This window comes from Suillus subaureus (genome assembly GCF_016647635.1).
Source record: "Suillus subaureus strain MN1 chromosome Unknown BJ212scaffold_37, whole genome shotgun sequence".
NCBI lineage: Eukaryota > Fungi > Basidiomycota > Agaricomycetes > Boletales > Suillaceae > Suillus > Suillus subaureus.
In genome coordinates this window covers 287,698-310,749 of record NW_024538593.1, presented here as the reverse complement: position 1 = coordinate 310,749, position 23,052 = coordinate 287,698, and the positions used below count along the sequence as shown (strand labels likewise).

At 48.1% G+C, this 23,052-nt stretch overlaps 11 protein-coding genes across 11 annotated transcripts; 8 read left to right on the top strand and 3 right to left on the bottom strand.

Moving 5' to 3' along the window:
• Window positions 1-50: 50 nt before the first annotated feature.
• Window positions 51-1,167, top strand: BJ212DRAFT_645484 (DOPA-like domain-containing protein). Its single transcript, XM_041343735.1, has 5 exons — window positions 51-346; window positions 402-481; window positions 538-571; window positions 633-729; window positions 790-1,167. The coding sequence occupies exons 1-5, from the start codon at window positions 178-180 to the stop codon at window positions 908-910; spliced, it is 501 nt and encodes a 166-aa protein (XP_041188786.1). The 5' UTR covers window positions 51-177; the 3' UTR covers window positions 911-1,167.
• On the top strand, window positions 698-1,573 carry BJ212DRAFT_1382637 (uncharacterized protein). Its single transcript, XM_041336708.1, has 3 exons — window positions 698-729; window positions 790-1,313; window positions 1,364-1,573. Exons 2-3 carry the CDS (start codon window positions 1,138-1,140, stop codon window positions 1,425-1,427), a joined length of 240 nt encoding a protein of 79 aa, XP_041188785.1. The 5' UTR covers window positions 698-729; window positions 790-1,137; the 3' UTR covers window positions 1,428-1,573.
• On the bottom strand, window positions 1,536-4,489 carry BJ212DRAFT_1436323 (cytochrome P450; the record flags this gene model as incomplete). Its single annotated transcript, XM_041337727.1, has 18 exons — window positions 3,915-4,489; window positions 3,745-3,860; window positions 3,652-3,686; window positions 3,545-3,604; window positions 3,345-3,488; window positions 3,174-3,290; window positions 3,092-3,119; window positions 2,855-3,036; window positions 2,654-2,798; window positions 2,563-2,597; window positions 2,406-2,516; window positions 2,311-2,348; window positions 2,228-2,261; window positions 2,043-2,175; window positions 1,900-1,986; window positions 1,820-1,844; window positions 1,626-1,772; window positions 1,536-1,576 (listed from the first exon to the last, which is right to left on the bottom strand). Exons 1-18 carry the CDS (start codon window positions 4,025-4,027, stop codon window positions 1,537-1,539), a joined length of 1,590 nt encoding a protein of 529 aa, XP_041188784.1. The 5' UTR covers window positions 4,028-4,489.
• A 406-nt stretch (window positions 4,490-4,895) lies between these two features.
• On the bottom strand, window positions 4,896-5,589 carry BJ212DRAFT_1302948 (uncharacterized protein; the record flags this gene model as incomplete). The annotated part of the gene is made up of 3 exons (XM_041333345.1): window positions 4,896-5,056; window positions 5,224-5,385; window positions 5,436-5,589. 3 exons carry the CDS (start codon window positions 5,587-5,589, stop codon window positions 4,896-4,898), a joined length of 477 nt encoding a protein of 158 aa, XP_041188783.1.
• An 848-nt stretch (window positions 5,590-6,437) lies between these two features.
• On the top strand, window positions 6,438-7,454 carry BJ212DRAFT_1382609 (DOPA-like domain-containing protein). The gene is made up of 4 exons (XM_041336707.1): window positions 6,438-6,924; window positions 6,976-7,055; window positions 7,108-7,141; window positions 7,209-7,454. The coding sequence occupies exons 1-4, from the start codon at window positions 6,756-6,758 to the stop codon at window positions 7,397-7,399; spliced, it is 474 nt and encodes a 157-aa protein (XP_041188782.1). The 5' UTR covers window positions 6,438-6,755; the 3' UTR covers window positions 7,400-7,454.
• Window positions 7,455-8,140: 686 nt separating this feature from the next.
• Window positions 8,141-9,505, top strand: BJ212DRAFT_1382593 (tryptophan synthase beta subunit-like PLP-dependent enzyme). Its single transcript, XM_041336706.1, has 8 exons — window positions 8,141-8,162; window positions 8,215-8,256; window positions 8,310-8,397; window positions 8,457-8,518; window positions 8,576-8,651; window positions 8,675-8,781; window positions 8,833-9,146; window positions 9,200-9,505. Exons 1-8 carry the CDS (start codon window positions 8,145-8,147, stop codon window positions 9,330-9,332), a joined length of 840 nt encoding a protein of 279 aa, XP_041188781.1. The 5' UTR covers window positions 8,141-8,144; the 3' UTR covers window positions 9,333-9,505.
• A 31-nt stretch (window positions 9,506-9,536) lies between these two features.
• BJ212DRAFT_645681 (coatomer epsilon subunit-domain-containing protein) lies at window positions 9,537-10,917 on the bottom strand. Its single transcript, XM_041343737.1, has 4 exons — window positions 10,390-10,917; window positions 10,175-10,329; window positions 9,868-10,126; window positions 9,537-9,815 (listed from the first exon to the last, which is right to left on the bottom strand). Exons 1-4 carry the CDS (start codon window positions 10,782-10,784, stop codon window positions 9,626-9,628), a joined length of 999 nt encoding a protein of 332 aa, XP_041188780.1. The 5' UTR covers window positions 10,785-10,917; the 3' UTR covers window positions 9,537-9,625.
• Window positions 10,918-11,256: 339 nt separating this feature from the next.
• Window positions 11,257-15,636, top strand: BJ212DRAFT_1382588 (heme peroxidase). Its single transcript, XM_041336705.1, has 17 exons — window positions 11,257-11,572; window positions 11,624-11,680; window positions 11,731-11,812; window positions 11,868-12,079; window positions 12,133-12,303; window positions 12,355-12,471; window positions 12,524-12,996; window positions 13,049-13,123; window positions 13,175-13,314; window positions 13,362-13,511; window positions 13,561-13,978; window positions 14,037-14,262; window positions 14,330-14,415; window positions 14,475-14,755; window positions 14,806-14,931; window positions 14,982-15,100; window positions 15,155-15,636. The coding sequence occupies exons 1-17, from the start codon at window positions 11,534-11,536 to the stop codon at window positions 15,452-15,454; spliced, it is 3,072 nt and encodes a 1,023-aa protein (XP_041188779.1). The 5' UTR covers window positions 11,257-11,533; the 3' UTR covers window positions 15,455-15,636.
• Window positions 15,637-16,037: 401 nt separating this feature from the next.
• BJ212DRAFT_1448979 (P-loop containing nucleoside triphosphate hydrolase protein) lies at window positions 16,038-18,725 on the top strand (the record flags this gene model as incomplete). The annotated part of the gene is made up of 14 exons (XM_041338621.1): window positions 16,038-16,312; window positions 16,368-16,392; window positions 16,442-16,825; window positions 16,871-16,898; window positions 16,944-17,066; window positions 17,119-17,249; window positions 17,298-17,560; window positions 17,611-17,692; window positions 17,737-17,916; window positions 17,967-18,161; window positions 18,217-18,256; window positions 18,284-18,412; window positions 18,473-18,569; window positions 18,620-18,725. The coding sequence occupies 14 exons, from the start codon at window positions 16,038-16,040 to the stop codon at window positions 18,723-18,725; spliced, it is 2,058 nt and encodes a 685-aa protein (XP_041188778.1).
• A 742-nt stretch (window positions 18,726-19,467) lies between these two features.
• Window positions 19,468-19,635, top strand: BJ212DRAFT_1280555 (uncharacterized protein; the record flags this gene model as incomplete). The annotated part of the gene is made up of 1 exon (XM_041331562.1): window positions 19,468-19,635. One exon carries the CDS (start codon window positions 19,468-19,470, stop codon window positions 19,633-19,635), a length of 168 nt encoding a protein of 55 aa, XP_041188777.1.
• Window positions 19,636-21,395: 1,760 nt separating this feature from the next.
• Window positions 21,396-22,994, top strand: BJ212DRAFT_1484933 (putative serine esterase-domain-containing protein; the record flags this gene model as incomplete). The annotated part of the gene is made up of 8 exons (XM_041340895.1): window positions 21,396-21,599; window positions 21,658-21,698; window positions 21,728-21,760; window positions 21,811-22,013; window positions 22,073-22,088; window positions 22,139-22,225; window positions 22,274-22,430; window positions 22,482-22,994. 8 exons carry the CDS (start codon window positions 21,396-21,398, stop codon window positions 22,992-22,994), a joined length of 1,254 nt encoding a protein of 417 aa, XP_041188776.1.
• Between the last annotated feature and the right edge of the window lie 58 nt (window positions 22,995-23,052).

Genomic DNA, 23,052 nt, shown 5'->3' with positions numbered 1-23,052 from the left:
TACTAATGCTCCAGGACATAGGTACGTACCTCCAAAGCTGAATCTGTCCGTCCGTACCGGAACTTCTCTGTTTACTCCAATCCTATAAGGTCTCCCCGAGTCGATTCTACTCTCGTCGTTTCCTTGTAACGCCAAACCGATCTCACAGAAACCGCCACCCCCTGTCCTACAGTAAACATGAGTCAGTGGCCATCTCTTCTAACAGGGTATGAAGATGCAGAACCTCTTCCAACTACTATCAATCCTGACGGAAAATCTCTGTACAACCCACCTGGTCCCCGCTCGGCTACCTACGACGAATTCCCGAAGCAATTTAATCCGTCTAAGAATGGTTTTGACTTCCACGGTGAGTGAACCTATCACACACGTTGATATTGCATCGATTTCACCACGGATGCTAGTTTATTACATGCCTGCTGTCGCTGCTCAGGCGCAGTATGCGAAAGAACTACACGAGCGTGTAAGGAGGGAGTTTCCAGAGGTAAGTTCTTTCTCCTGCATCATCCAATAGCTGATTATTCATTTCTCGCGACGTAGTTGCGGATATATAGGCTCTGGGATAAACCAGTCGGTGCGCATCCGCTTATCCCGTCGATGTAACACAACGTGATACTCACCCTTATTCTTTTAAGGCCCCCATCCTACCGCCATGTTTGAGGTAAATACATTTAACCCCCACCAGACTGGAGCATTCTTTTCCTGGCTTGTCGTCCATCGGGGCCCTTGCGAGTAAGTGTCATATTTATAGTATTTCACGTTAGCTTGTTAACTCAGCTGCGCGTTTCAAAGCGTACTCGTCCACCCGAACACTGGCAATGCACTCAGAGATCACACAGAGTTGGCGACATGGATTGGAAGGAGATGGCCATTGTATGAGGAGTGTCTTAGCCCTACTCGTACTACGTCGTAGTTGAAGAGATACTGCATTCTCAACTGACATTATTCATTAGCTACACTTGCTACAGTATCTGACGCTGGCTCGTATTCACACGACTATTTACCGACTTCAGGCAGTGCTGTTGCCTCGTTAATGAAGGGAGCCTACCGGAATGGACATGTTTAGTAGTTAAAGAGGCAGAGGAGTATGCAGCTATGTTAGTAGACTAGCTACTCAATGTGTAGACTAGCACTTCGTCAATGTTTTCTGGTGCTCGTTCTAGTGCTTGCTACTGCAAATTTTCGTGTCTAGTTCGCGTTCGGACCAGAAAAAGCCGAACTGGACCGCGGCATCATGCCATCGAGGCTCTGGAGATTGCATCAAGAGGTAGGGTGTTAGCGAGGTGTGAGTGCAAGGGTCTCTCCGAGCTCAAGGAGTGAGTAGTAGTTTGTGGTGGTAAGGACACATGGCTGACATGATTCACAGGGCATATGACGCACTCAAACAATGCAAAGTAGCGGGGAGAATCATCTTGGAGATGTCAAACTGAACATCTAATGTAGTCACAAGATACTTATAGAGTCAAAGCCAAGCCAAATGTATATTGTACTTGCACGCATGTCCAAATTGGTGTATACTATCATTCCCAAGTCTTCTCTTCAAGTCCTCCTCCTGAACACCAGGGGAAGGCGGGTTGGTCTAAACAGCCATCAACATCTCATCTTACAGGAGCAGAAGTTCAACGTACGCCAGAGTAAGTGTACTTTGTGCGTCAAGTACTCTCGCCTTGCGCTGCTCATACGTTTCGCCAGCAAATTGCGGCTCATCCTTGATCGAAATAGTGTATTGCGAAATTAAAATGGTGAGAACAGCTGCTCCCTCGGTTTCCGAGAACCTAAGCAAATTCAAATAGATGACGAAGAATAATGACAATATGCTTACTTTCTTCCTACACACCCTCTATAACCTTTATGGTATGAGCGTCGTCAAGTTCGTTCTTAGCAAGATGTATAGACACTTACCACCACTGAAGGCGAGGAATGCATCTCGGTTCCAGTCACCCAAGAATCGTTCGGGTTTAAACGCGAATGGATCTTCCCAGTACTTAGCTGCAATTATGCGCCAGGTCGTCATTGCATCTCTTTGCATCTGGCAAGTATCTTACGGTTGTAGTGAAGCCCAGGCACGTCCAGTGTGAGACCCAATCCCTTAGGCACAACAACTGTTTTCAGCGTCCCGTTCGCATCTGTGAGGGTGAAGGTCGTGTCTTCGGCACTTGTCTTTGGCACACCGCAAGCCTACACCTGAAGTTAACAAAATCGCTCAGAGATATTTGCTCCACCAACATACAGGGGGAAACATCCGCAGTGCTTCGTTGAACACGCTGTCACGATGTTAGTCCATAACCCTGGTCGATTTAGAGGCAAACTGACGCAGAAGAGTAGGCCAATGACGGCATATCATCATAAGTCTGTCAAAATAATTATGAGCCTGGCTGTATAGCTGTCTGTAATTCAGGGGTCCATACAGGAATTCTTCCATCAGGCAGTACGCGCTTGATGTGTTGGTACATTTCTTCTTGCTTATCGGGATGTAAAGCCAATAGTGCGAATGCAAAAGACAATGTATGGGCTGTCGTCTGTGAGTCGTCAGCGTGAGGCAAAAGTGTGAAAGGGATGTAATACCTCGTGTCCTGCGACCAAAAATATGAAGATATTGCCTGTTGGACAATGTAACATGCCATGTTCTGTTATAGAGTCTGAAATTGTAGCTTACCAATTAATTCGCTGTTGCTTAGCTTTACTTCACCCTTTGACAAATTATCATCGTCATTTGCTGACAACAAACTAGATAATAGGTCGTTATTATTTCCTTCGTGCTGAGATCCCCGTCGTTCATGAATCATCTCTGTAAGGTATTGCTGCAAAAGAGGGTCATTAAACATGTCAAGTGGTGAGCCATAATTATGGTACAGACATGCAATTCATCGAAGGCAAGCCTTGCACGCCTAAAACGTTTAGTGAGTCCCATGGCCCATCTCGGTACCAACAATTTAAGGGTGAGCTCCTGTGTCACTGTGTGGAGGGCATCTTTGAAAGTCAGCTGGTGTCCTAGTGGGACCACAGCGTCATCTTTCCAGGATATAGGACGACCGAAGCCTATAATGAATTCGCTATATGACAGCTACTTATTGATGACGCCGATCATGCTCACCTGCAGCCCCGATCACGAACAGGGCAATCTAGTGATCCGAATGGAATCAATGAAGCGCGGAGGTGGCATTAAGAGCTCTCACCGGCAAAGTCAAATCTACGGAGTGATTGACAACCACTTCTTCTTGTCCAGCCCACATTATATCAAAAAGGTCGAGCATTATCTGTGTCGTTGTATCCCAAACCAATCTGTTGTTCCTCTTCAAGTTACAAGTTAGGAAGCTCTATTGTAGGCATGGACATCAGTTACTAACCTCTGAAAACGCAGGTGCGACGATTTTGCGGTAACGCTTCCATTCGTTGCCTTCGGAAGCAACAATGTTTTCGCCGAAGAAGTTTAATATGGCGTACCTGCCAAGAGGTTTCGGGAAGCGTCCTCCGCGAGACCAAACAATGTCCTTTGATACAAATAATCAATTTATCAGTCTTTCATGGCCGACATAGGCGGACATACCTTAATCACATTGGCGTCTGCTATCAACAGCGATCCCATTACTTTCGGCCAGCATGCCGCCTGAAACCATTGACTTCTGATGCACCACAGTGTTACAAGCAACTTACAGTGGAAATTATATCGAGGCCCCTCTCCGCAAAGGCTTCCGACATTTACGTTAACTAGGGAAAATGAATCAGCATGAAAAATGTTCGACGTACGGCTATGCTTCGACAGCCAAGAATGATCATGACCTAAGGTCAACAAGGGGGTCCGGGGAAATAGGTTTCCGAGTACGGTTGAGGATTCAAGAATTGTTCTGTATCCTGGAAGATGACTGTGCAGTATAATTAGTTTTGTGTAAGTAATTCGATAAAGCTGATCAACTCACTGAATGCTTGCCAATAGTCGACGGAAATCCAAGAAGAGTTGCAATGCGCGCAGTGCAGCCACCGAACACGCTAATATTGAAAGGGTCCCCAACGATAAGCCAGTGACAATCATGCTCGCGGGGACGTTGGAAATGAAGACGTTGTGAGCACGCAACGCGATCCGCTCGCTTATGGCTCTATCATATACACAAGATGCTCAGCCAATCTCAAACCCAGTAATTTTCGGAATGAACTATTATTATTACCGCGGGCAAACCGTCGCGCGACTCAGACCATACTCCCTTCCGGCGGATGACCCTGGTGGTGGGACATATTATGGCCAGTCGAGAACTGCAGGCACTTGGACAGATGCCGCCGGAACATATATATGGATCAATTTCGTCGACAGGCGTGTGCAAGGGCCGAGACATCGAGTGACTCAGAAAAGGACAGCGGGTTGCACGAGAGCACTAAATTAGTACGATGGGATTACATTGACCCCAACTATTCTTGAATCTCTGCCACGACCCACTTGCGCGTCAGCAAATTAAGGATGCTTTCGAAAATCAATGTCATACAACTGAGGAAAATGACGTTATAGGGCATGCTGAAATCTGGGGTGGGGAGGTCGACAAGGAGTGTTGTTATAAATTCTCTCCCAACCACAATTCGAAGAGGTGTCGTGAGACGATTGAGGGAGCGGGAAAAACACGGCCCCTGGTAGATCCCAGCCTCTCATCACATCGGGTGGACATTCGGTGTATTTCAGAAAAGCTTTGTTGACCTCCATGGAAATTTTGAGCGTTATCTTTGGTGGAATTGTGAGGACAACTTGTAACATTGAGGGAGAGATGCGGTCATTAGGTTGTGGCAAAGGTGGATGAAACTTTAGTCCTGAAAGTAAGTCCCCCAAATACAAGATAATCAGCAAAGACAATCTTCTTATGGCCGTAAGTCATACTCCGTATCTGTGAGTTGATTTCGACTTTCAGAGTGTGCATCTACAGCGTGAGGAGTGCAGGGATTATCTCCAGATAACCTGCTGATATCTCCTGAGGAGAATTGTTAGCCGCAGAAACAGATAGAACGCCTCGTGTTTGCGTTGCACCACGAATTGTTCGTTTCACGCTGAGCAGGGTGACCAGTATTAATAGCGGCAGTACTGCGTTGATGAATCGTCAGTGAGCCAGTTGCACAGACAGAGAGGGACTTAGGATACTGGAAGAAGCTTTGCTCACTCGGTCAGTACATGGCAATGTTGGATGGAATTAGATGCTTTGACACGTTATTGGTTCAAAACTATTGCAGGGAAATACCTGTATAACGCACAGGAGGATAAGTCATAAATAGTTAAACCATCGACACGAGTGAGATTTTCAGGGGTGATTTGGTGATCTTTCTCTTCTGGTAGAACATCAGTGATAGAACTGAAGCTCGTTACTGGGCATGATCGTGCAATGAAGCGACCAAACAGTGATTGAAGATTCCAGTCTGTCAACATTATCAGCGAGGGTTATATCATAAATCGGTTACTGGCTCACCTCGTCTCTTCCTTGCGCTTGTTCGCACCGGATTGGGTACCACTTGCAAGGTGAATTTTAATTCCACACCAGTGTCTTCCTTCCATATCACGTGAATCCCCATGCCATGCCAGTCCGCATCAAACAGGATTGAGAAGTGCAGCAAGCCCTGCATGGCTCTTGCACGGAAGTAGCTTCAAGAAGGGCGTTAGATTCACCGTGCGAACGTTCTCTCAAGGAAGTGAGGCGTGCCGAAGTTCGTGTGGGGCAAAAATAGGGGTAGACCCTGATAAAGGGAAGGCGACCGTCGGTGATAATGTTCGGCTGTAACCTAGCGACCCAAGAGAAGAGAAGCGCAAAGAGCCCTGAAAGTGCGTTTCGAAGACCAGACCATTGTTCATCCACTCTGCCATAGCTCAGCTCCAGTGCCAACCCCAGCTTCATGAGGATGCCCCAAGTTGTCATAATTCCATTTTCCAGCGCTGAGAGTCAGGTGCAGCTCAGTGATCACGTATCGTAGGATTTGACTGAGAGTTAATGGGAACAGGGCGTAGTGCTGGGCTACGCAGCTCGTGTAGTTCAAGAGTGAGAAATAGCGATAGTAAACTCACATTCATCTAGTTGTTCCAAGGCCTTCGGATTTCATGGAACTGCACCCTAGTCACAAAGGAGAACGTCGTCGATACTCGCTCATCTTTGAATGGTTGTGTGCGGAGATCTTCTCTATAAAATTCCCTCAGATATAGGGCAAAGGATATAAGCTAAGAAAATCCAGACTGAGGCGCGACGCAAGGCTGATGTCACGTGATTCATATTCATTACTAGTACTACCATTGCATGGTCCACTTCTACAGCATTTGAAAATGACCCCTCGCCGCTCAGCGAATTAATTTCAGATGTCGCTATCGAGGAACTCAGAACTGGTCTGCTGGTAAGTTCAATTGGCTATGTATTAAGGTTTAAAAGCTTATATAATATTACGCAGAATTCTGATCTTTTGGCAACCTCCGAGTCTTGGCTGACTCTGGACATCGGCCATCACCCTCGTACGTACTTACTCCTCGTTATGTACACCTCACACATGCTCGACTTTGATTCTCCGTCTCAATCAGCGTATTAATGCCTCCCCCCCTCGCACTAATGATCCCCCTCAGTCTCTTGATCCAAGACTGAGGTGAGCGCTCTCATTCATGGTTCTACGTACACTTTCACCCTACTTAATCCTTCTCCCTTCTAGGTATGATTCATAGCAGATATTCCAGTCTTTTGATCCAAGACTAAGTCCCTTTCCTTTTCCTAGTCTGAGCCTCTTCATTCGTAAGACCCTATCCCACGACAAACATGAGCCAATGGCCGTCTCTTCTAGAAGGGTATGAAGGTGCAGAACCTCTTCCAACCACTCTCAACCCCGACGGAAAATCCCTGTACAACCCACCTGGTCCCCGCTCGGCCGCCTACGACGAATTCCCGAAAGAAATTGATCCGACTCAGAATGGCTTCGACTTCCACAGTGAGTGTGCCCCATGTGATTAATGCTTCGATTTCATAATCGAATGTTTAGTTTTCCACATGCCCTCTGTACCTGCTCAGGCGCAGTATGCGAGAGAACTATATGAGCGTATAAGGAGAGAGTTTCCAGAGGTGGGGTCGTTGTCCAGTAGTCATTTGTTCATTAATGTTCCTCGTGAGGTAGCTGCGCATCTACAAGTTCTTCGATGAAGCAGTCGGTGCGTATCCGCTTATCCTATAAAAGCAACAGCACCGCAGCGCGGTACTCACCCTTTTCCATCCCAGGGCCCCATCCTACCGGCATGTTCGAGGTAAATACGTTCACCCCGCACCAGACCGGAGCGTTCTTTTCCTGGCTTGTCATGCATCGGGGGCCTTGCGAGTACGTGTCACATCAAATATTTATAATAGTATCTCGATTGTTTTTAAAATTTGCTAACACGCATTTCAAAGCGTCCTCGTCCACCCGAATATAAATGATTTGTACAGAGAGCATACAGAGTTGGCAACGTGGATGGGGAGGAGATGGCCTTTGGATGAAGATCGCCTGAAGAATAGGACGAGGAAGTCGTATGTTTGAGCATCTTCCTGTGTAATCGTTATCGCTACCCTGTGTATCATATCTATAAGTCGGGTGCAGCAGATTAACGCAAGTATGTACATATACTATTTTGCTATGAACTCCAAGTCTGGAATGGTTATAGATCCGAACCGGTTCGGATCCGATCATATGGAACGATGGGCGATATGAGCGTCGTCATGCATTTAGCTGTGGCCGATCGGCCCACCTTTTTTTTCACCACTACCACCACCATCACCACCTAGTACTACTATCATGGAATTCACTCCAAGACGTATACTAGACAACGCGCTCGACGCCGTAGGCAACACGCCGCTCATCCGGCTCGACAAGATCGCCGCCGAACAAGACCTCAAGTGTAATCTCCGTACGTGCGCTTCCTGTGGAGCCCTATATCAGAATGCAAACCTGACGCCCATTTCAACCCAGTTGGTAAACTGGAATTTGTCTCAGCCGGTGGTTCCGTCAAGGACAGGATCGCAAAAGCGATGGTACTAGCCGCAGAGAAAGAGGGTAAACTTATTCCCGGGAAGAGCGTCGTTATCGAACCTACGTCCGGGAACACCGGTAAGTGTCTTCCCGAGTCCTTACGAATCGCGAGTGATTTTGATACGATGTGATATGAAGGAATCGGACTGGCGATGGCGTGCGCGATCAAGGTAAACACGCTACGCCCAGGTGCCTGGATGGTTACTGAATACTGCAGATAAGGGATACTCGGTCGTGATTACCATGCCTAAGAAAATGTCGCTTGTGAGAACTGCGTTTGATCACATGTTGTTTGCTGATGCAAATGGGGTTTTTAGGAGAAAGAGGCGCTCTTGAGGGCGCTTGGGGCACAGGTTATCCGTACGCCTGACGAAGAGCCTTGGGATTCGCCCAGGAGCCATATAGGTAGAGCATTCTATTGGCGTTTTTCAACCCCTCGTGGCTGAATTCCTTAACGATCGTAGGTGTTGCGTGTAGGCTCCAGCGAGAGATCGAGTATGGGATTATATTGGATCAGTATCGGAATGTAGGTTGTTTTGATGGAGTTGTATTTTTTTGGAGGGCTGATTGGGATGTACTATAGGTGAACAACCCACTCGCTCATGAGTATACTACCGGACCAGAGATCATCGCTTCTGTCGTCTCAACTCCATCCACGCGTACAAGACCCTCTCAATGAAAGTTGACGCATTCATTGCCGGTGCTGGTACAGGCGGCACCATCACAGGCGTCTCACGTGCACTCAAGAAGACGCATAATGCAGACTGCATCGTAGTCGGTGTCGACCCAGTAAGCTATGCATAGTCGTACCCTTTAGCTGTCACTCATTTTTTCCTCAAGATCGGTAGCATCCTTGCGGTGCCCAATAGTCTGAACGTCAGTGGGGAAGGCAACCCATACGTCGTGGAGGGTATAGGGTATGATTTTATTCCTGATGTTCTTTCTCGGGATGAGGCGAATGTGAATCATTGGGTGAAGACGTCTGATGAGGATGCGTTCAAGGCTGTGCAGGGTCTTATGAGGAAAGAGGGCCTGCTTGTTGGTGGGAGTAGCGGAAGTGCGCTTAGTGGTGCTTTGGCTTGGCTCAAGACGGAACAGGGGCAAAAAGTCGCTGGGACAGAGGGATTGAACGTTGTTGTGCTCCTTCCAGATGGGCAAGTCGTTACTTTTGAATTGTTGGTTTGCCTCTGCTGACCTTGTCTTGCAGCATTCGGAATTATATGAGCAAGGAGTGGTTTTTGAAGAATGCCTTCCAGACGGAGCATTCAGACCTCGCTACACGGATTTCGGGCATTTTGGCGCAAGAGGAGATACCGCCTGTTCAGCAAGCTAATCTCTAGTGCGGACTTGGACTTGGACTTGGACTTGTTCTTTGACTGGTTGCGGCGGATCGGTTTTTACTTTAATCATTCACAATAAGCGCATGATGTTGTCTTTGATCAATCACAGTATTATTTCCTTGCACAAATTTTTATGGTTGCATGCAGAAGCGAGGCAACCCATTTTCACATGACATGACAGCAACTTAAGGATGGACGAGCGGATGAATGACATGTTACGTCCGAATGACTCATGATCATGAATGTTGATCCAGAGCTCGTTAATGCTGCTCTATGAAAGGGTCTGCGATCGATCATCCTCGATGTATTCCTGTTCCACCGCTGTTATTGTCATTACATGGATTATACACAACCCGATTCATTCTAAGCGACAGCGACAGCTCTAGGAGGAACCTCAAACTTGGAAGCGCATTCATCGAACAAGAGTTCTTTAGCACCGATATCTGCGACCAAGGGATGGGAGGGTATTGCTTTAACAAGCGACTGACGTGGTCCCAGTTAAGACCGCTCATCATCAGAGAGGACAGAGACTTACCTCCATAATTGATCAGCCTCGCCCTTTTTGGCACTCAGGCCAGCAGCAACGACCATAGCAGCAAGCATATCGCTCGAGCCTTGTTCGCATTTAGCGCGGGAGAGGATCGATTCTGCCTCTTCTAGATCGCTCTGGGCAGGAGAGAGTTCGCCGCGGAGGATGCGGACTACTGCTCTGCCAACTAGGAGAGCGGCGGAGGAGATGGAGGGATTTGCTACTTGTTCGTTGTAGAATGAGAGTGCGGGTGCGTATGGTTCGCCTGTTATATTTGAGTGATAGTACGATAGATTTGAAAAGGAAGACTTGCCGCTTGTGCCTTGCGAGCCTGTTACGAGGGAGATGGCTGATTCCGCGAGTTGGAGGACGAGTGCGTCTGGGTTTGCTTTCAAAACTGGTGCTAGTACCTTTTGGGCGAGTGCTGGACGAGCGAGTGAGAGGTATACTTGAGACAACAGCGCAGCTCTATATATCGATTCATCATCAGTCGAATGGTTTGATAAAAAAGAAGAAAAGGTCGCTAACGGTTCATCACCGATTTTGTCTTCACTACGGAGTGTTTCGAGGGCTTCCTCTATTTCGCCTGCACGTACGAATGCGGTTGCAGCTAATACTTGAACGATTTCTTTCTCCCATTCTTCAGAGTCATCATCGCCTTCTATCTCTACGCATAAGTCGCGGAGTGTTTCTAGGCCTTGTTCGCCCCTTGCGAGTGCGGCGGCCGCTCGGAGTGCGATATTCTCCGTGTCGGTAGGAAGGAGGGCGAGTGCTGATGTGTTGTCACCCAGGGCCAGGTGCGCACGGGCTTTGTAGAGAAGGGTAGGGATATAGTCGGGTGAAGAGTCATCGGGGAGTGGGAGTGATAAGATGGCGGGGTATGCGCCGAGGGTGAATTGTTGTCTGATGTAGTAGATGTCCATGGCGGACGTGGTCAAAGTTAACTCACGTGCTTACTCGCGTCTTACGTAGGCTAGATGTCGCGCCCTACCAAGTTATTCATATTGTTCTCACATGATGCAAAAATACGCCCACCGTGATCACAATCACAAGACCGACTAGCGCTTCATTAAGCTTCAGAATGGAACGTTGTCGAAGCATGGTTCTCGGGGTCCTAGGCAAATGAAAACCTCCTGGGGAACTCATCGTCCAGCACAACGAACAAAAGCTGAGCGGTACTATACCCATTCTAGCCCATCATCCTCTAAAATGAGTTCGCGGAGAACTGGCACAGATCATGCAAACGCCGGTACGGCTTCGCTTATGTCAAATCCCGTAAAGAAGTAATACAAATTTAGTGATCGATTGATAGATGCGCACCCACACTCTATTCGGTTCAAACTCGAACTTATATCCGGTGCCCTGCTCGGTACCAGTCATCGCCTATAAGATGCCAGACGCTCATTCCGAGCTTCAGGTCCTTGTTCATCACCACCATGTCCCTTAACAGAACTCTCTCCACCCGCTTCTCTTCAAAGAGCCAGGCGGTAAGTTTTCTCTTTTCTATATAGTGTACCAACCCTTCACTACTCATAGAATGGTTCAACATTACCGACCTCACTTGCCGATCCTCCTTCCTCGAGCGACGCAGGCACAGCTAAAGCTGTGGCACACATCAAGGACCTCGTATGTTAACCCTTGACAATATTCGCTCAACAACTCACTTGTTTAGATGAAACGCCCCCTCGAAGAAATAAACGAGTCTGCCCTTGTTAGTTGTCCATCTCACCTTGTGTCCATACAATTTAACCTTGGCTTACAGTCCGCGGCTCTTGATGCCATCAAGCATGCAGATGCACTGGATGATCGCAAGATGCTCGTGAGTCTATTCACCCCTACCACAGATTTTCCTAACCGTCGCCTGCAAAGTTGGAACACTTGTTGTCGTTCATGGCCAATCACCCTTCAGGAAAAATTTCTGGCCTGGCTCGTACTTTCACCATCAAGACACGTAAGTAGCAGCTGCTTCACACGCCAGTAAACCAGGAACGTTAACTCTGTCATAGTGTACAACGACCTCGCCCACCCCCCTGCTACATACATCGGGCCCGAGTATCAGTTCCGCGCTGCTGACGGTTCAGGCAATAACCCTGATGCTCCAAACCTCGGAAAAGCCGGTACACCTTATGCACGGTCTGTTCAAGGATCAAACCCCTTGCCACGCAACCAAATGCCCGATGCCGGTCTCGTCTTTGATACTCTCCTTCGCAGAGACAAGGTATCTGTTTTCGACCACATCACCTCCAATCTCTTACCCAACTTTATTTCTAGTTTAACCCGCATCCCCAGGGTCTATCTGCCCTCATGTTTTCCTTTGCAGCACTCGTCATTCACAGTGTATTCCGCTCTGACCATACTCCCGGCAGGCAACATATTAACATGACTTCGGGTTACGTTGATCTTGCACCCTTGTACGGAAACGACCAGGACACTCAGAACAAGGTTAGCTCCACATCGAAGCTGAATTACCAATATTTTACATCACTATTACAGGTCAGGAACAAGGACGGTCGAGGTTTGCTTCACCCAGATGTATTCGCAGAGGATCGTCTCCTTCTCCTTCCTCCTCCAGTTTGTGTCCTCTTGGTATTGTTCAACAGAAACCACAATGTATGTTCCTCTGATGTTTCCACGATCATTAATTCAAGCTATTCGATCACAGTACATTGCCCGTCGGTTACTTGAAATCAATGAACGCGGTACCTGGAAGGATCCTGCTCACCACCACCACGTCAGCCATGCTCAACTCTCCAAGCAAGACGAAGAGATCTTCCAGATCGCCCGTCTATGTAACTGTGCATGGTTCGCAGCTGTAGTCTTCTCCGACTACTTCTCAGCTATTTTGGGCCTCGTTCGAAAAGGGTCGAGCTGGAGTTTGGAGCCATTCGATGAGCTTCGTAATGAAGACCACTCTGTCTTCGAGCGTGGCCGTGGTAATGCTTGCAGTGTCGAATTCAACTGCCTGTACAGATGGCACGCAACGACTTCCGTCGAGGACGAGGAGTGGATCACTCTCCAGCTCAAGGAGCTGTTCCCTGACAAGACCCCTGAGGATATCACCTTGAAGGACTTTTATTCAAAGGAAGTTTCGCTCACGAAATCCGAGCCGGATCTTGAACGCTGGACATTCGGGAAGTGAGTGATCTTGGGACTTACAGTTGATGCAACTGCTCATATTTCCTTGCAGTCTTCAGCGCGAGACAGAAGGTCCTAACAAGGGATCATTCAAGGACTCTGATCTTGCTGGTTGGCTCCAGGGCGCGTTAGTGATCATTATATCTTATCTTGTGCTAGAGTTAACGTATTATCTCAGGACCTCCCATCGTGCTGCGAGCTTCGGTGCTCGTGGCACACCCGCAGTCATGCGTCTCCATGAGATCATGGGTATCGAGGCTAACCGAGCATGGGGCGTTTGCTCGCTCAATGACTTTAGGAAGTTCCTTGGCTTGAAGAGTGAGTCGTTCAGCTCCAACATCTCATAGGTGCTTAGTGCGTTGCAGCATACTCCAGTTTCTTGGAATGGAATCCCAACCGTGAAGTAGCCGACGCTGCTGAAAAGCTCTATGGTCACATCGACAACTTGGAGTTGTATGTCGGCCTCCAGGCGGAGGAGACCAAACCTCTCATTGAGGGCGCAGGTCTCTGCCCAGGCAAGACCCTTTCATTTAACCCATACTCGTGAATACTTACGTGTTGCAGGGTACACCATCTCCCGTGCCATTCTCTCCGATGCATTTGCCCTAACGCGTGGTGACCGCTTCTACACGCAGGACTTTACGCCCTACAACTTGACCGCCTGGGGTTTCGCTGATTGCCAGCGGGACCCTGATGCATACGGGTTCGGGTCCACCCTCGGCCGTCTCTTCCTCCGCACGCTGCCCAACGATTACAGCAAAGACAGTATCTACACATGGTTCCCTCTCATACACCCCGATTCGATGGAAGGGTACTTGAAGAACCTTGGCAAGGTTGATGGGTACGATGCTGCGAGACCGAAGCAGAGCGAGCCTGCTACTACTGTTGAGGGTTACGTGGAGGTTGGCCAGGTGTTGCGGAGCACCGATAAATACGTACCCGAGTACGTCGAACGCGCGTCAGAGGTCCTGAAAGGCAAAGGGTGCGTCACACCTGACATGCTTAGGTTTGGATCAGCACTAACAGAATAGGATAAATAGGTTCTTTACGGCATCTTCAAACGGGGTTGAAGAGCAGAAGCAATTCATCAGTGCGCTTGCTCCTTCTCCAGAAGCCATCAGTGCGATCGGGATGTATTTCCACAACAAGACGAAGGAGCTCATCGAGCTGCATTCGTTCTCGTTGATCGGGCAGAACACGTGTGGTGTCAACATCGTGAGGGATGTGTTGAAGTTCGTGCCGTTGCATTGGGCTGCTACGGAAATTGTACGTCTATTAACGTTGGAGGACGATGTGGAATGTTGATATATTGTGATCTGTGATCGTATTACAGGCTGGTATCCCGCTCAAGACGAAACAACATCCTCATGGTGTATTCACCGAGTCTCAATTGTTTGATATGCTCGGGGAGATTTATCAGTTAGTCGTCACATACCTTTTCCCTTTTCCTAATGATCGCTGATATTTGTTCTTTGAAGATTCGTCTTCCTTGAAGTCGATCTAGCATACTATATGCCGATCAGGCAGAGGGTGAAGGAACATGTGCAGGAGCTGACGCATCTGATCAAGGGTGCTCTTGGGAGTGCAGGGAGCAAGTTGCCGTTTGCTGGGCTGATTGGCACGATGTCTAGTCTTTTTGGCAAGAAGAAGAACCATAATGAGATCGTGAAGCGCTTGTTTGAATTTGGGTGTTCGACAGAGCATGTCGTGAACTCGATTCTGGCGTTGTTGGTCGGGGCTACTGTCGAGATGTCTCTTGGTATGTTCTTTCTGTTTGTGTGTTCATGAACCGGACTGATGGAACTGTAGCTTTGACGAATGTTGTCAACTTGCTCCTTCACAAGGAGTATGATTCGGAAGTGACGATCGCGGCGGCTGAGAAAGTGAACGCTAAGGACCTTGGTAGTTTGACTGCTTACATTAATGAGGCGCTCAGTATGTGTCTCGTTCTGGCTCATGCGCTCATTTTCTGATGGAAGACTCAGGAATCGACCCACCGTTCGCTGGTGCCTACCGTATCGCGAAGCAAGACGAAACCATCGAGTCGCTGAACGTGAAGCAAGGCCAACGTCTGTTCCTGCACGTCGCTGCTGCAAACATGAACGTAAGTGAACCGTCCAGAACCCCCGTACCTCTCTCACACACCCCAACCCAACAGGAAGACTCCTTCCCCAACCCCCACATCCTAGATGCCACCCGCACACCGCGCGAGCGCTACCTCCCAAAGGACGGCTGCTTCAGTGTCCTAGGTGATGAACTAGCATCTACGATGATGGCTCAAGTCCTCCGTGCCGTGTTGTCTCTCGAGAATGTGCGTCGTGGACCTGGACAGTCTGGTAAACTTACGCGGTTCTCGGATGCTGCGCTCCCGGTGTTGCATTATGCGTATTTGAATGAGAAGATGCTGCAGAGCCCGTGGCCGACTTCGATGGTTGTAAACTATGATGTTACCCAGTGATGTGATATGATACCTGATTTTTGTCGTGTTGTTCTTGTTTTGTTTGCACTACTTATGCTTATGCATGTTATACCATCTTAATGCTACTTTTGGATTTGATGTACTTGTGTTTTCTGAATTGACCTTTCAATAAGTGCAACTAGTCCGGCTCATAACCACGGACAAGCAAATCTCCAACCTCCCAAAAGACGTACGTCAGACTGGTCACGCGTCTAAAGTGTAACGCGATGAGAATGCCGACGTAATAGTATATTAGTACGAAGCATGTCTGACGATATGGAGGAGGAGCTTTCGTTTTGTAACTTTTGTTATTATTCGTTGGGCGCTGGCCAGTCCGCCGAGCCCTCGCTACGGTGTCTGGAGTCCAACGTCGTGTGCCTTCCAAGAGTGCTTATATAGGTGAGTCAATTTCAATTTTGCTGAACGTATCGCTTGTTCAGAACGTTCTAATTTAGCTAACTCAGGCTCCAAACCTGCCCCTGTTCGGGATTCACCTGACGCCCGTCGCTTGGCCAACGAATGGCGCCACTAGTAGACGCTTCTCCGACTCACTTATTCCTCCACCATCGGGAAAGAGAGACCAATGAAACCACGTGCAGGAGAATTCGACCACCAGGATGATCGCCGTTTCAAGCACACTCGTGTCGGTATATGGGATCTCTATGAAGAACGCCAATCAGTTTTGCCACGCATACCAACCTCGTCGATATCAGAGGCATATGCGCAGATAATCCAGAGCGTGCCGTTTCTAGTTCGCATGTTAAAGGATGTACTCAGCATCAGACGATGCCCCATGCTTCTCTCTGCATACCTGGTAGTAGAAGTTTTAGCTTCCCTCATACCCGCTGTTTCCCTGTGGTACGTCATAACGATGTGGGCGACTTCATTGTACATTCATAATGTCGTCGCGCAGGTACTCTGGACAATTGCTCCGCCTTGTAATGTCTTTTCTATTTTCACCTGCACTGCCAGCTTATCTCGCACTAGGTAGAGAGCGCAATGGAGACACGTACTGTGGACACAACGTTGCTCGTACAATTTGCGGTGGCACATCTTATATGCACAATTGCTATGCGCTTTCTCAGATACTCCAAAGCCTGCATAACACCCCCTCTGAGCTTGTACATCAAACAATTCTACCATGAGCGCATGTTCCACCTGACCGCCCGCCTTGACATGCCCACATTCCAAACCTTTCAAGGCTCGCACGCAATGCAGGAGTTTCAGATGGGATTGGATTCTTGGAGCACTTCCGTAGTTTGGGAGGCCATCAAGGGGTCAACGAACATCACAATGATGTTTATTCGTCTGCTCTTTCAGCTTTTGGTTCTTATTACAGTCATGTGGGAACATCAGGATGGTCCACTTCTTGTGGGCCTCAGTTTTTGCAACATATAATACCCTGGGATAGCGCAGGACAGGCAGTGGTCAAATCTTTGGGTAGGTCAACAGCTGATATTCTAAGCCATTGTCTAATCCAGATACGTAGTTTGGGCCGCGAGAACGACCAACAAGGATTTTATTCGCATGCATGGCCTGAAGGGCCTCGTTGTGTGGTATCACCACCGCCAGGAGCTTGTCGCAGGCAACCTTGGCGAATTTGTCTGTACACGTATGTCGACGCACCTTGCCAGACAATCTGATGCTGATTCTGTCGAAACCAGAATTTCGCGAAGCAGCTCAGCACGTCGGTCATGATGCGGTTGAATTCTCAGAGCTGAAACAATTTCGATCTTTCAAGGACTGTCTGAGCATCGCGTTTATCTTTCAAGAAACAATGCATATGCTACCTCAGGTACTTGTAGTTGACCTTGGAGTTGATGAGGCTGATAAAATCGATTAGATCGTCTTCACTTTTCGCGTCCTGAAAAATCCAATGATCACTCCCATCTCCTTGGCGTCACTTATACTTATCAAGCATTCCTTTCATGCATTCAGTGACACAGATTTCTTATCATCCCACAAGTTGTCCAGTCTTGTGATCCGTTTGTCTGGAATACGCAACCTATACGAGACAGAGTATATACAGAATAAGGTGGTGGATGGCACCGAACCGTTCCCCGAGAACCAGCAGTCTCTCAGGAGCGGTATTTCTGTTGAGTTCAGGTTGTTTAATATCTGTTGTTTCATACAGGCGTTTCTGATCCATGTACCAGGAATGTTTCGTTCCAGTATCCTGGCAGAGACAGCTGTGCTCTGCGAAACGTATCGTTCAAGATCGGGGCTGGTCAGCTTTGCGTAAGTGTCTCCACCTTTGTGGTGCTCTCTAATCACGATATCAGGTCGTTGTTGGTGTGAACGGCTCTGGAAAGAGTACGATCTTGAAACTGATCTCCCGCATCTACGACCCAACAGAGGGCACCATTCTCATCAACGAACGCGACATCAAAACCTTCAGAGTTGCTGACCTCCGTGCTGCTATGTCCATCCTCTTCCAAGACTATTCGCAATTCCCCCTCTCCGTAAGCCATACTTGCGCACCCCGGAAGCGACATATTTAACGCACATGCAGATGCGCGAGAACATCGGGCTTGGCAAACCCGCCCTCGCACATGACGACGACAAGGTTCGCGAAGCTGCCCGTCTCGGCGGTGCAGAAGACTTCATCGATGAGCTCCCTGATGGATTCGATACCTACCTCGACTGCCTCGTGGCTGATTACTATGGGGACCTCCCTGAAGGTACCACGACACTCTTCGGGCAGCCCGTCAGCTCCTCGAATTGGAATTTGTTTGACGATGTCCATACCTCCCGAGCTCCAGGCCTCCAAATCAGCCGCGGGCAAGCGCAGCGGCTTGCAATGTACGTGACCATGCCTTTACCTCTCAGGTGTCGGTGTCGAGTATTCAAATAGCTCCCGCACATTTATGCGCTCACTGGTCTCCGAAACTGAGTCTTCCGCTGGCATGCTGTTATTCGACGAGCCGAGTGCCTCTCTGGATCCTACGGCTGAACATGGTGTGCTGCCCCGTTTCTTCGAGATGCCAATTTAAATGTAATTATAACTGGTGGAAACAGATCTCTTCGAGCGTCTACGGAAATTAAGGGGCAACAAGACCATGCTATTCTCCACTCACCGGTTTGGAAATCTTACCCAACATGCGGACCTTATTTTGTGAGTCTGTCTACTCGCATACCAATTGTTTGCTGACGTGGTCACTGCAGGTACGTCCATGAAGCTGTCCAGGAAGCAGGGACGCACGATGAACTTATGAAGAAAGGGGGAGAGTATGCTCGTATTTGGAATCTGCAAGCGAAACCTTTCATTTAACGACCAGATACCGGGACCATGACGATACCCCGGTTTTTTTTGTACCACGAGTCATCCTCACACATGCGCTAATGTGCAGTCGCGTAAGTGATGGTATAACAGGCGATGATGATACAAATGGGAATCCGCCCGCTGCCTATGTTACTGTTTCAGAATACTTGTATTATTTGGCAGTTGTGTGGTAACACAATTAACCAGTGCATGTGTCAGCTTTTGCAGTGGTGCACAAGCTGCCGACCTCGGACGTCTGCGATCCTGACATCACGATCATATGCTGTAGATTGGCACCGTGCTCGTGTTCTGACGCGATTTAATCAGGTATGCTTGTTGACACGCGTTGACCAGGTGTTACGGCATCTGCTCAGAATAGTTATTGTTTTTTATTCTCAGCTTATCTACAATAGATCTAGGTGAGTATTTCATCCCATCTCCACTAGTACTTGTTGCCTCCGAGCACATTCTAAGGACGCATGGAGGAATCCATACCATGTCATAAATCACAGTGCCATTTCGACTCTGAAAAGCATTAGCGTCACTCACAATGCACGGAGAATACACGTGTTGCGTTGAGAGTCCGAGTCCGAAACAAGTCCGAAACAGGTCCTCAGCCGACATGATAGGACGAATGTTTGGCTCAATGGCCTTGCCGGTGTTAGAAAAACTTCCATTGCGTTCACTGTAGCTGAGGAGAGGAAAGCGGAAGGCTTGTCGCATCCTTCTTCTCCCCACGCAACGTGCCACTATGTTTATTCTTACCCTCGCATATCAGCTGGTACTGGCTTTCCCGCGCATCAAACCAGATATTACAAAAACTATCGACGAAGACGAGATGCTCCCGTCGTCTGAAAAATCTTTTCGCGATCGGATGCAACAGCTCATTATCAAACCACTATACCCATGCAATTCATAAAGAGTCATCTTATGTCATGGTCATCGATGAGTACTTTTCTACCGAAGAGGCAGCACGGCTGGTCACGCTGTTGACAGAGACGCTCTCTGGCCCAGACTTTCCCAGCACCCACCTGTTATTCACAAGTCGCCCTTGCCGGATGCCTATCCGCACAGCGTTGCGAGCCCTGGACAAGATACGCACAAACCGTTCGGATATTTTTGGCCGGCTGTCCCTACCTTGGCCATCGGAGGAGGAATTTGAGATATTGGTGTGTAATGCAGACGGTCTATTCGTCTAAGCTGCGATGGTTATCAATTTTATGTCCGCTGGTCCATCTGCCGCAGTAGAGGTTAGATCACTTGCTCTGCGAGAGCTTGGTTGTCGTTGCTGATATCGATCATCTTTTTAGGCAGATCATTGCAATTTCAAAGAATCTATTTGTGCACTACCGAACGTTGACGTACACCACCCATCTTTATCGACAGCTTTCGCTTGCAGCACTCCGAGATCACTTTCACGCGGATAAAGAGAACTTGGTTGCGATACTGGAGGCATTTTCATCCGTCATCTTGAATCCACCACTCGGGAATGTTGAGATTTATCACGCTTCGCTCTGACATCATGGAAGACTTTTGACAGTTGAAATTCGTTGTATAGGTCGTACACACGCTCATGAGTACCTCGCACAGTGCTGCCTTAAATCGATGGTGCGAAAGGACCAATGAGCTTCATTGACGATTATGCATTCGATAGATGGGACTATCATCTTCGAAGGCCTATCCTAGCAGTGAACTAATTTACTCGCATTGTTTGTAAAGAAAACCCGCAATGTTTGGTGACACTCACAGAAAGAACAACGCGGTACATTTTTTTCATCTCGTGGATCCCTGCGTAGCGCAAGACAGACTTGTTTATCTTTGGTGAGTGTTATGGTTATGTTGGGTAAGTGGGGCACATTAATTACCAAGTATCGACCAAAGATGGATCGGGATCTTGTCGGACGTGAGGGTTGCATGTCACATTACCAAAACCTGAAGAAAAGTCAATGTAGTACGTTAAATGTTTAAAGTGGGGGCACCGAGGTGACCTTGACAGGACCTCTGGTCTCCCGACGGACCCGACCTCTAAGACGACACCCATAGAACCGGGTTCTTATTATGATAACCCCCCTATCCTGATGAAGCAACCATGTACGCTGCATCTTTGTGTGGTCCATCGCCGTATCCCTTCGGCCTGATTCCACGTCTCTGAATGAAGCACTGTAATGCCATTTTGAGTCTTTACTAACATTCAGATACCGCTGGCAACTGATACCTAGCACATCCAGCCCAGTGCTGTTCTGCATCACCCATCGCCTAATTAAGTTACATCATATACTTGCACACTGGTATTTTTGATTCTCAATCTGTTCGAACTTCGGTCCGGAGGTTCCTGTCAATGCCATCCGAATTGACATATACAGACTCACGATGACTAAAACTTGACTCTCCGATATTGTGCCTTACATCCAACTCGAGTGTTGTTCGCTAACGATGCCGGCCCATTGCGTTAACAAATGCAAGTGTGACACATGGGTCGACGCGTCAGCATTGACTGTGGCGCAGCACCAAGCCGCCGGCCGATAGGCTAACGCGGTCTCGACACCCACGGCGTGGAAGCTACAGTATACAGCATGGCATGAGGACCAAGACTCCACGTATTTATAACTTGCCGTCTTCTTCTTGTCTTACTCTATCAATCTCTATCAACCGCCAATCCCGATTGTCAGCCGTTCCATCATGCCAAACGTCCATCTACTTGTCTTGATCCATGGAATGTGGGGAAATCCCTCTCATCTTGCTCATGCGAACAGAATTATCCGCGAGGTGAAGGGCGAAGTGGAGGACGGTGACATTAAACTTGAAGTTCTTGTCGCTGAAACCAATAAGGATGAATCCACATATGACGGAATTGACTGGGGAGGTGAAAGAGTGGCTGAAGAGGTATTTCTATTTATTATCGTCAACAAATCTGAGCATTCTCACCGCGCATGAAACTCAGATTCGACAGAAAACCACAGACCTAGAGAAGGAGGTCGGAAGGTAACTCGCTTCTCGGTCACTGGTTACAGTCTTGGTGGCCTGGTTGCCCGTTATGTTATTGGGTGCGTGTGAGAGTCCCCACTCTTGTGGATAATTTAACGAGCAAGCCTAGTGTCCTTCACCAGTCGAAGTTTTTCGAGACGGTGCAACCCGTGAATTTTAACACTTTGACTACCCCACACATCGGCATACCCAGATTCCCTTCAGCAGTTCTCCTTGATATCGGCATTTCTGGGACCGAAGCTTCTTTCCCGTTCAGGCGAGCAGTTCTTCTGTGTCGACAAGTGGTCGCCGCGAGGAAGACCACTCGTAGAGGTCCTTGCTGATCCTGAGCGCATTTTTTATCAGGCATTGATATTATTTCCTAATATTAGAATTTACTGCTAATGCGTAAGCTCAAACATCTCGCATTCGTTTAACATCGCTGACTATGACCCCAGCATTAATGACTTGACTGTACCATATGTCACTTCTAGCATCAGCGCAGAAGACCCCTTTGGCGAGTACGAAAAGAATGGCATCAAAATGTAATTACCTGATTCGTGTTGCATGAGTTGATGCTGACCATATTTTAGTGATTTCCACGAGAAGTACAAGCATGTTATCAAATCGTACTCGGCCCTTCCTTCATCATCTGCAACCACAAAAGAGCCGCAAGGCTGGTTCGAGAGTATTCGCAACATGCGCGCGCCATTACCTCCACGATTCCAAGCCGAATTTCCTTTGAACTTGGTATGCAAATATCCTTTGAACTGACCGCCTCATCTCATAACAATGATATAGGCCGTTTATACCCTCCTACCAGTCCTCTTCCCGACATTTATCTGCCTTGCTCTCATCCGTCTATCATTTCAGTCGCATCAGTCTCGTGGTCGACTAAGGCATCTTGAAGCGCAAACAACCAGAGAAAGACTTGTTCACATTATCGGCAAACTGGAGAGCGAGCTAGAAAGCGCTGCAGTTGATTTATACGATGACCCTGCTGGCACTCCCATCGCTACATCGCCGATACCTGGTGCTGACCCCGCTGATTCGACCATCCCCACCGAGCCTACGAAGGAAAAAGGAAAGAAATCGCGTTCAAAGCCACCTCCATACCAACCTTTGTTGACACCCGGTCAACTTCAGTGCATAGAGAATCTTAACAAGATACCGCAGTTGAAGAAAGAACGAGCCTTCTTTGAGGGTGTACGCAATTCTCATGCAATGATAGTCTGTCGTGACCCTAAAATGTTTAAGCAACATTTAGAAGGCGAGGGCGTGTTACGACACTGGGCGGATCACTTCGAACTATAGCTTTTATTGTGTTTTCGTTGTATTGGTTACTTACAGAGACAATACTACTATGATATCG

Excerpts from the sequence above, each read along its gene's own strand:
- BJ212DRAFT_1382593 (XM_041336706.1), top strand. Across the intron at positions 8,398-8,456 it reads TTCGCCCAGGAGCCATATAG|GTGTTGCGTGTAGGCTCCAG; the intron begins GTAGAGCATTCT and ends TAACGATCGTAG. Across the intron at positions 8,782-8,832 it reads TCGTAGTCGGTGTCGACCCA|ATCGGTAGCATCCTTGCGGT; the intron begins GTAAGCTATGCA and ends TTTTTCCTCAAG.
- BJ212DRAFT_645681 (XM_041343737.1), bottom strand. The coding sequence starts at position 10,784 with ATGGACATCTACTACATCAGACAACAATTCACCCTCGGCGCATACCCC. Across the intron at positions 10,330-10,389 it reads GACAAAATCGGTGATGAACC|AGCTGCGCTGTTGTCTCAAG; the intron begins GTTAGCGACCTT and ends ATCGATATATAG. Across the intron at positions 9,816-9,867 it reads GAGGCTGATCAATTATGGAG|TCGCTTGTTAAAGCAATACC; the intron begins GTAAGTCTCTGT and ends GGACCACGTCAG.
- BJ212DRAFT_1382637 (XM_041336708.1), top strand. The coding sequence starts at position 1,138 with ATGTTTTCTGGTGCTCGTTCTAGTGCTTGCTACTGCAAATTTTCGTGT. Across the intron at positions 1,314-1,363 it reads GGTCTCTCCGAGCTCAAGGA|GGCATATGACGCACTCAAAC; the intron begins GTGAGTAGTAGT and ends CATGATTCACAG.
- BJ212DRAFT_1382588 (XM_041336705.1), top strand. The coding sequence starts at position 11,534 with ATGAAACGCCCCCTCGAAGAAATAAACGAGTCTGCCCTT. Across the intron at positions 11,573-11,623 it reads AAATAAACGAGTCTGCCCTT|TCCGCGGCTCTTGATGCCAT; the intron begins GTTAGTTGTCCA and ends CTTGGCTTACAG. Across the intron at positions 13,315-13,361 it reads GAAGTTCCTTGGCTTGAAGA|CATACTCCAGTTTCTTGGAA; the intron begins GTGAGTCGTTCA and ends AGTGCGTTGCAG.
- BJ212DRAFT_645484 (XM_041343735.1), top strand. The coding sequence starts at position 178 with ATGAGTCAGTGGCCATCTCTTCTAACAGGGTATGAAGATGCAGAACCT. Across the intron at positions 347-401 it reads GAATGGTTTTGACTTCCACG|TTTATTACATGCCTGCTGTC; the intron begins GTGAGTGAACCT and ends CACGGATGCTAG. Across the intron at positions 730-789 it reads GTCCATCGGGGCCCTTGCGA|CGTACTCGTCCACCCGAACA; the intron begins GTAAGTGTCATA and ends CGCGTTTCAAAG.
- BJ212DRAFT_1382609 (XM_041336707.1), top strand. The coding sequence starts at position 6,756 with ATGAGCCAATGGCCGTCTCTTCTAGAAGGGTATGAAGGTGCAGAACCT. Across the intron at positions 7,056-7,107 it reads TAAGGAGAGAGTTTCCAGAG|CTGCGCATCTACAAGTTCTT; the intron begins GTGGGGTCGTTG and ends CTCGTGAGGTAG. Across the intron at positions 7,142-7,208 it reads GTTCTTCGATGAAGCAGTCG|GGCCCCATCCTACCGGCATG; the intron begins GTGCGTATCCGC and ends TTTCCATCCCAG.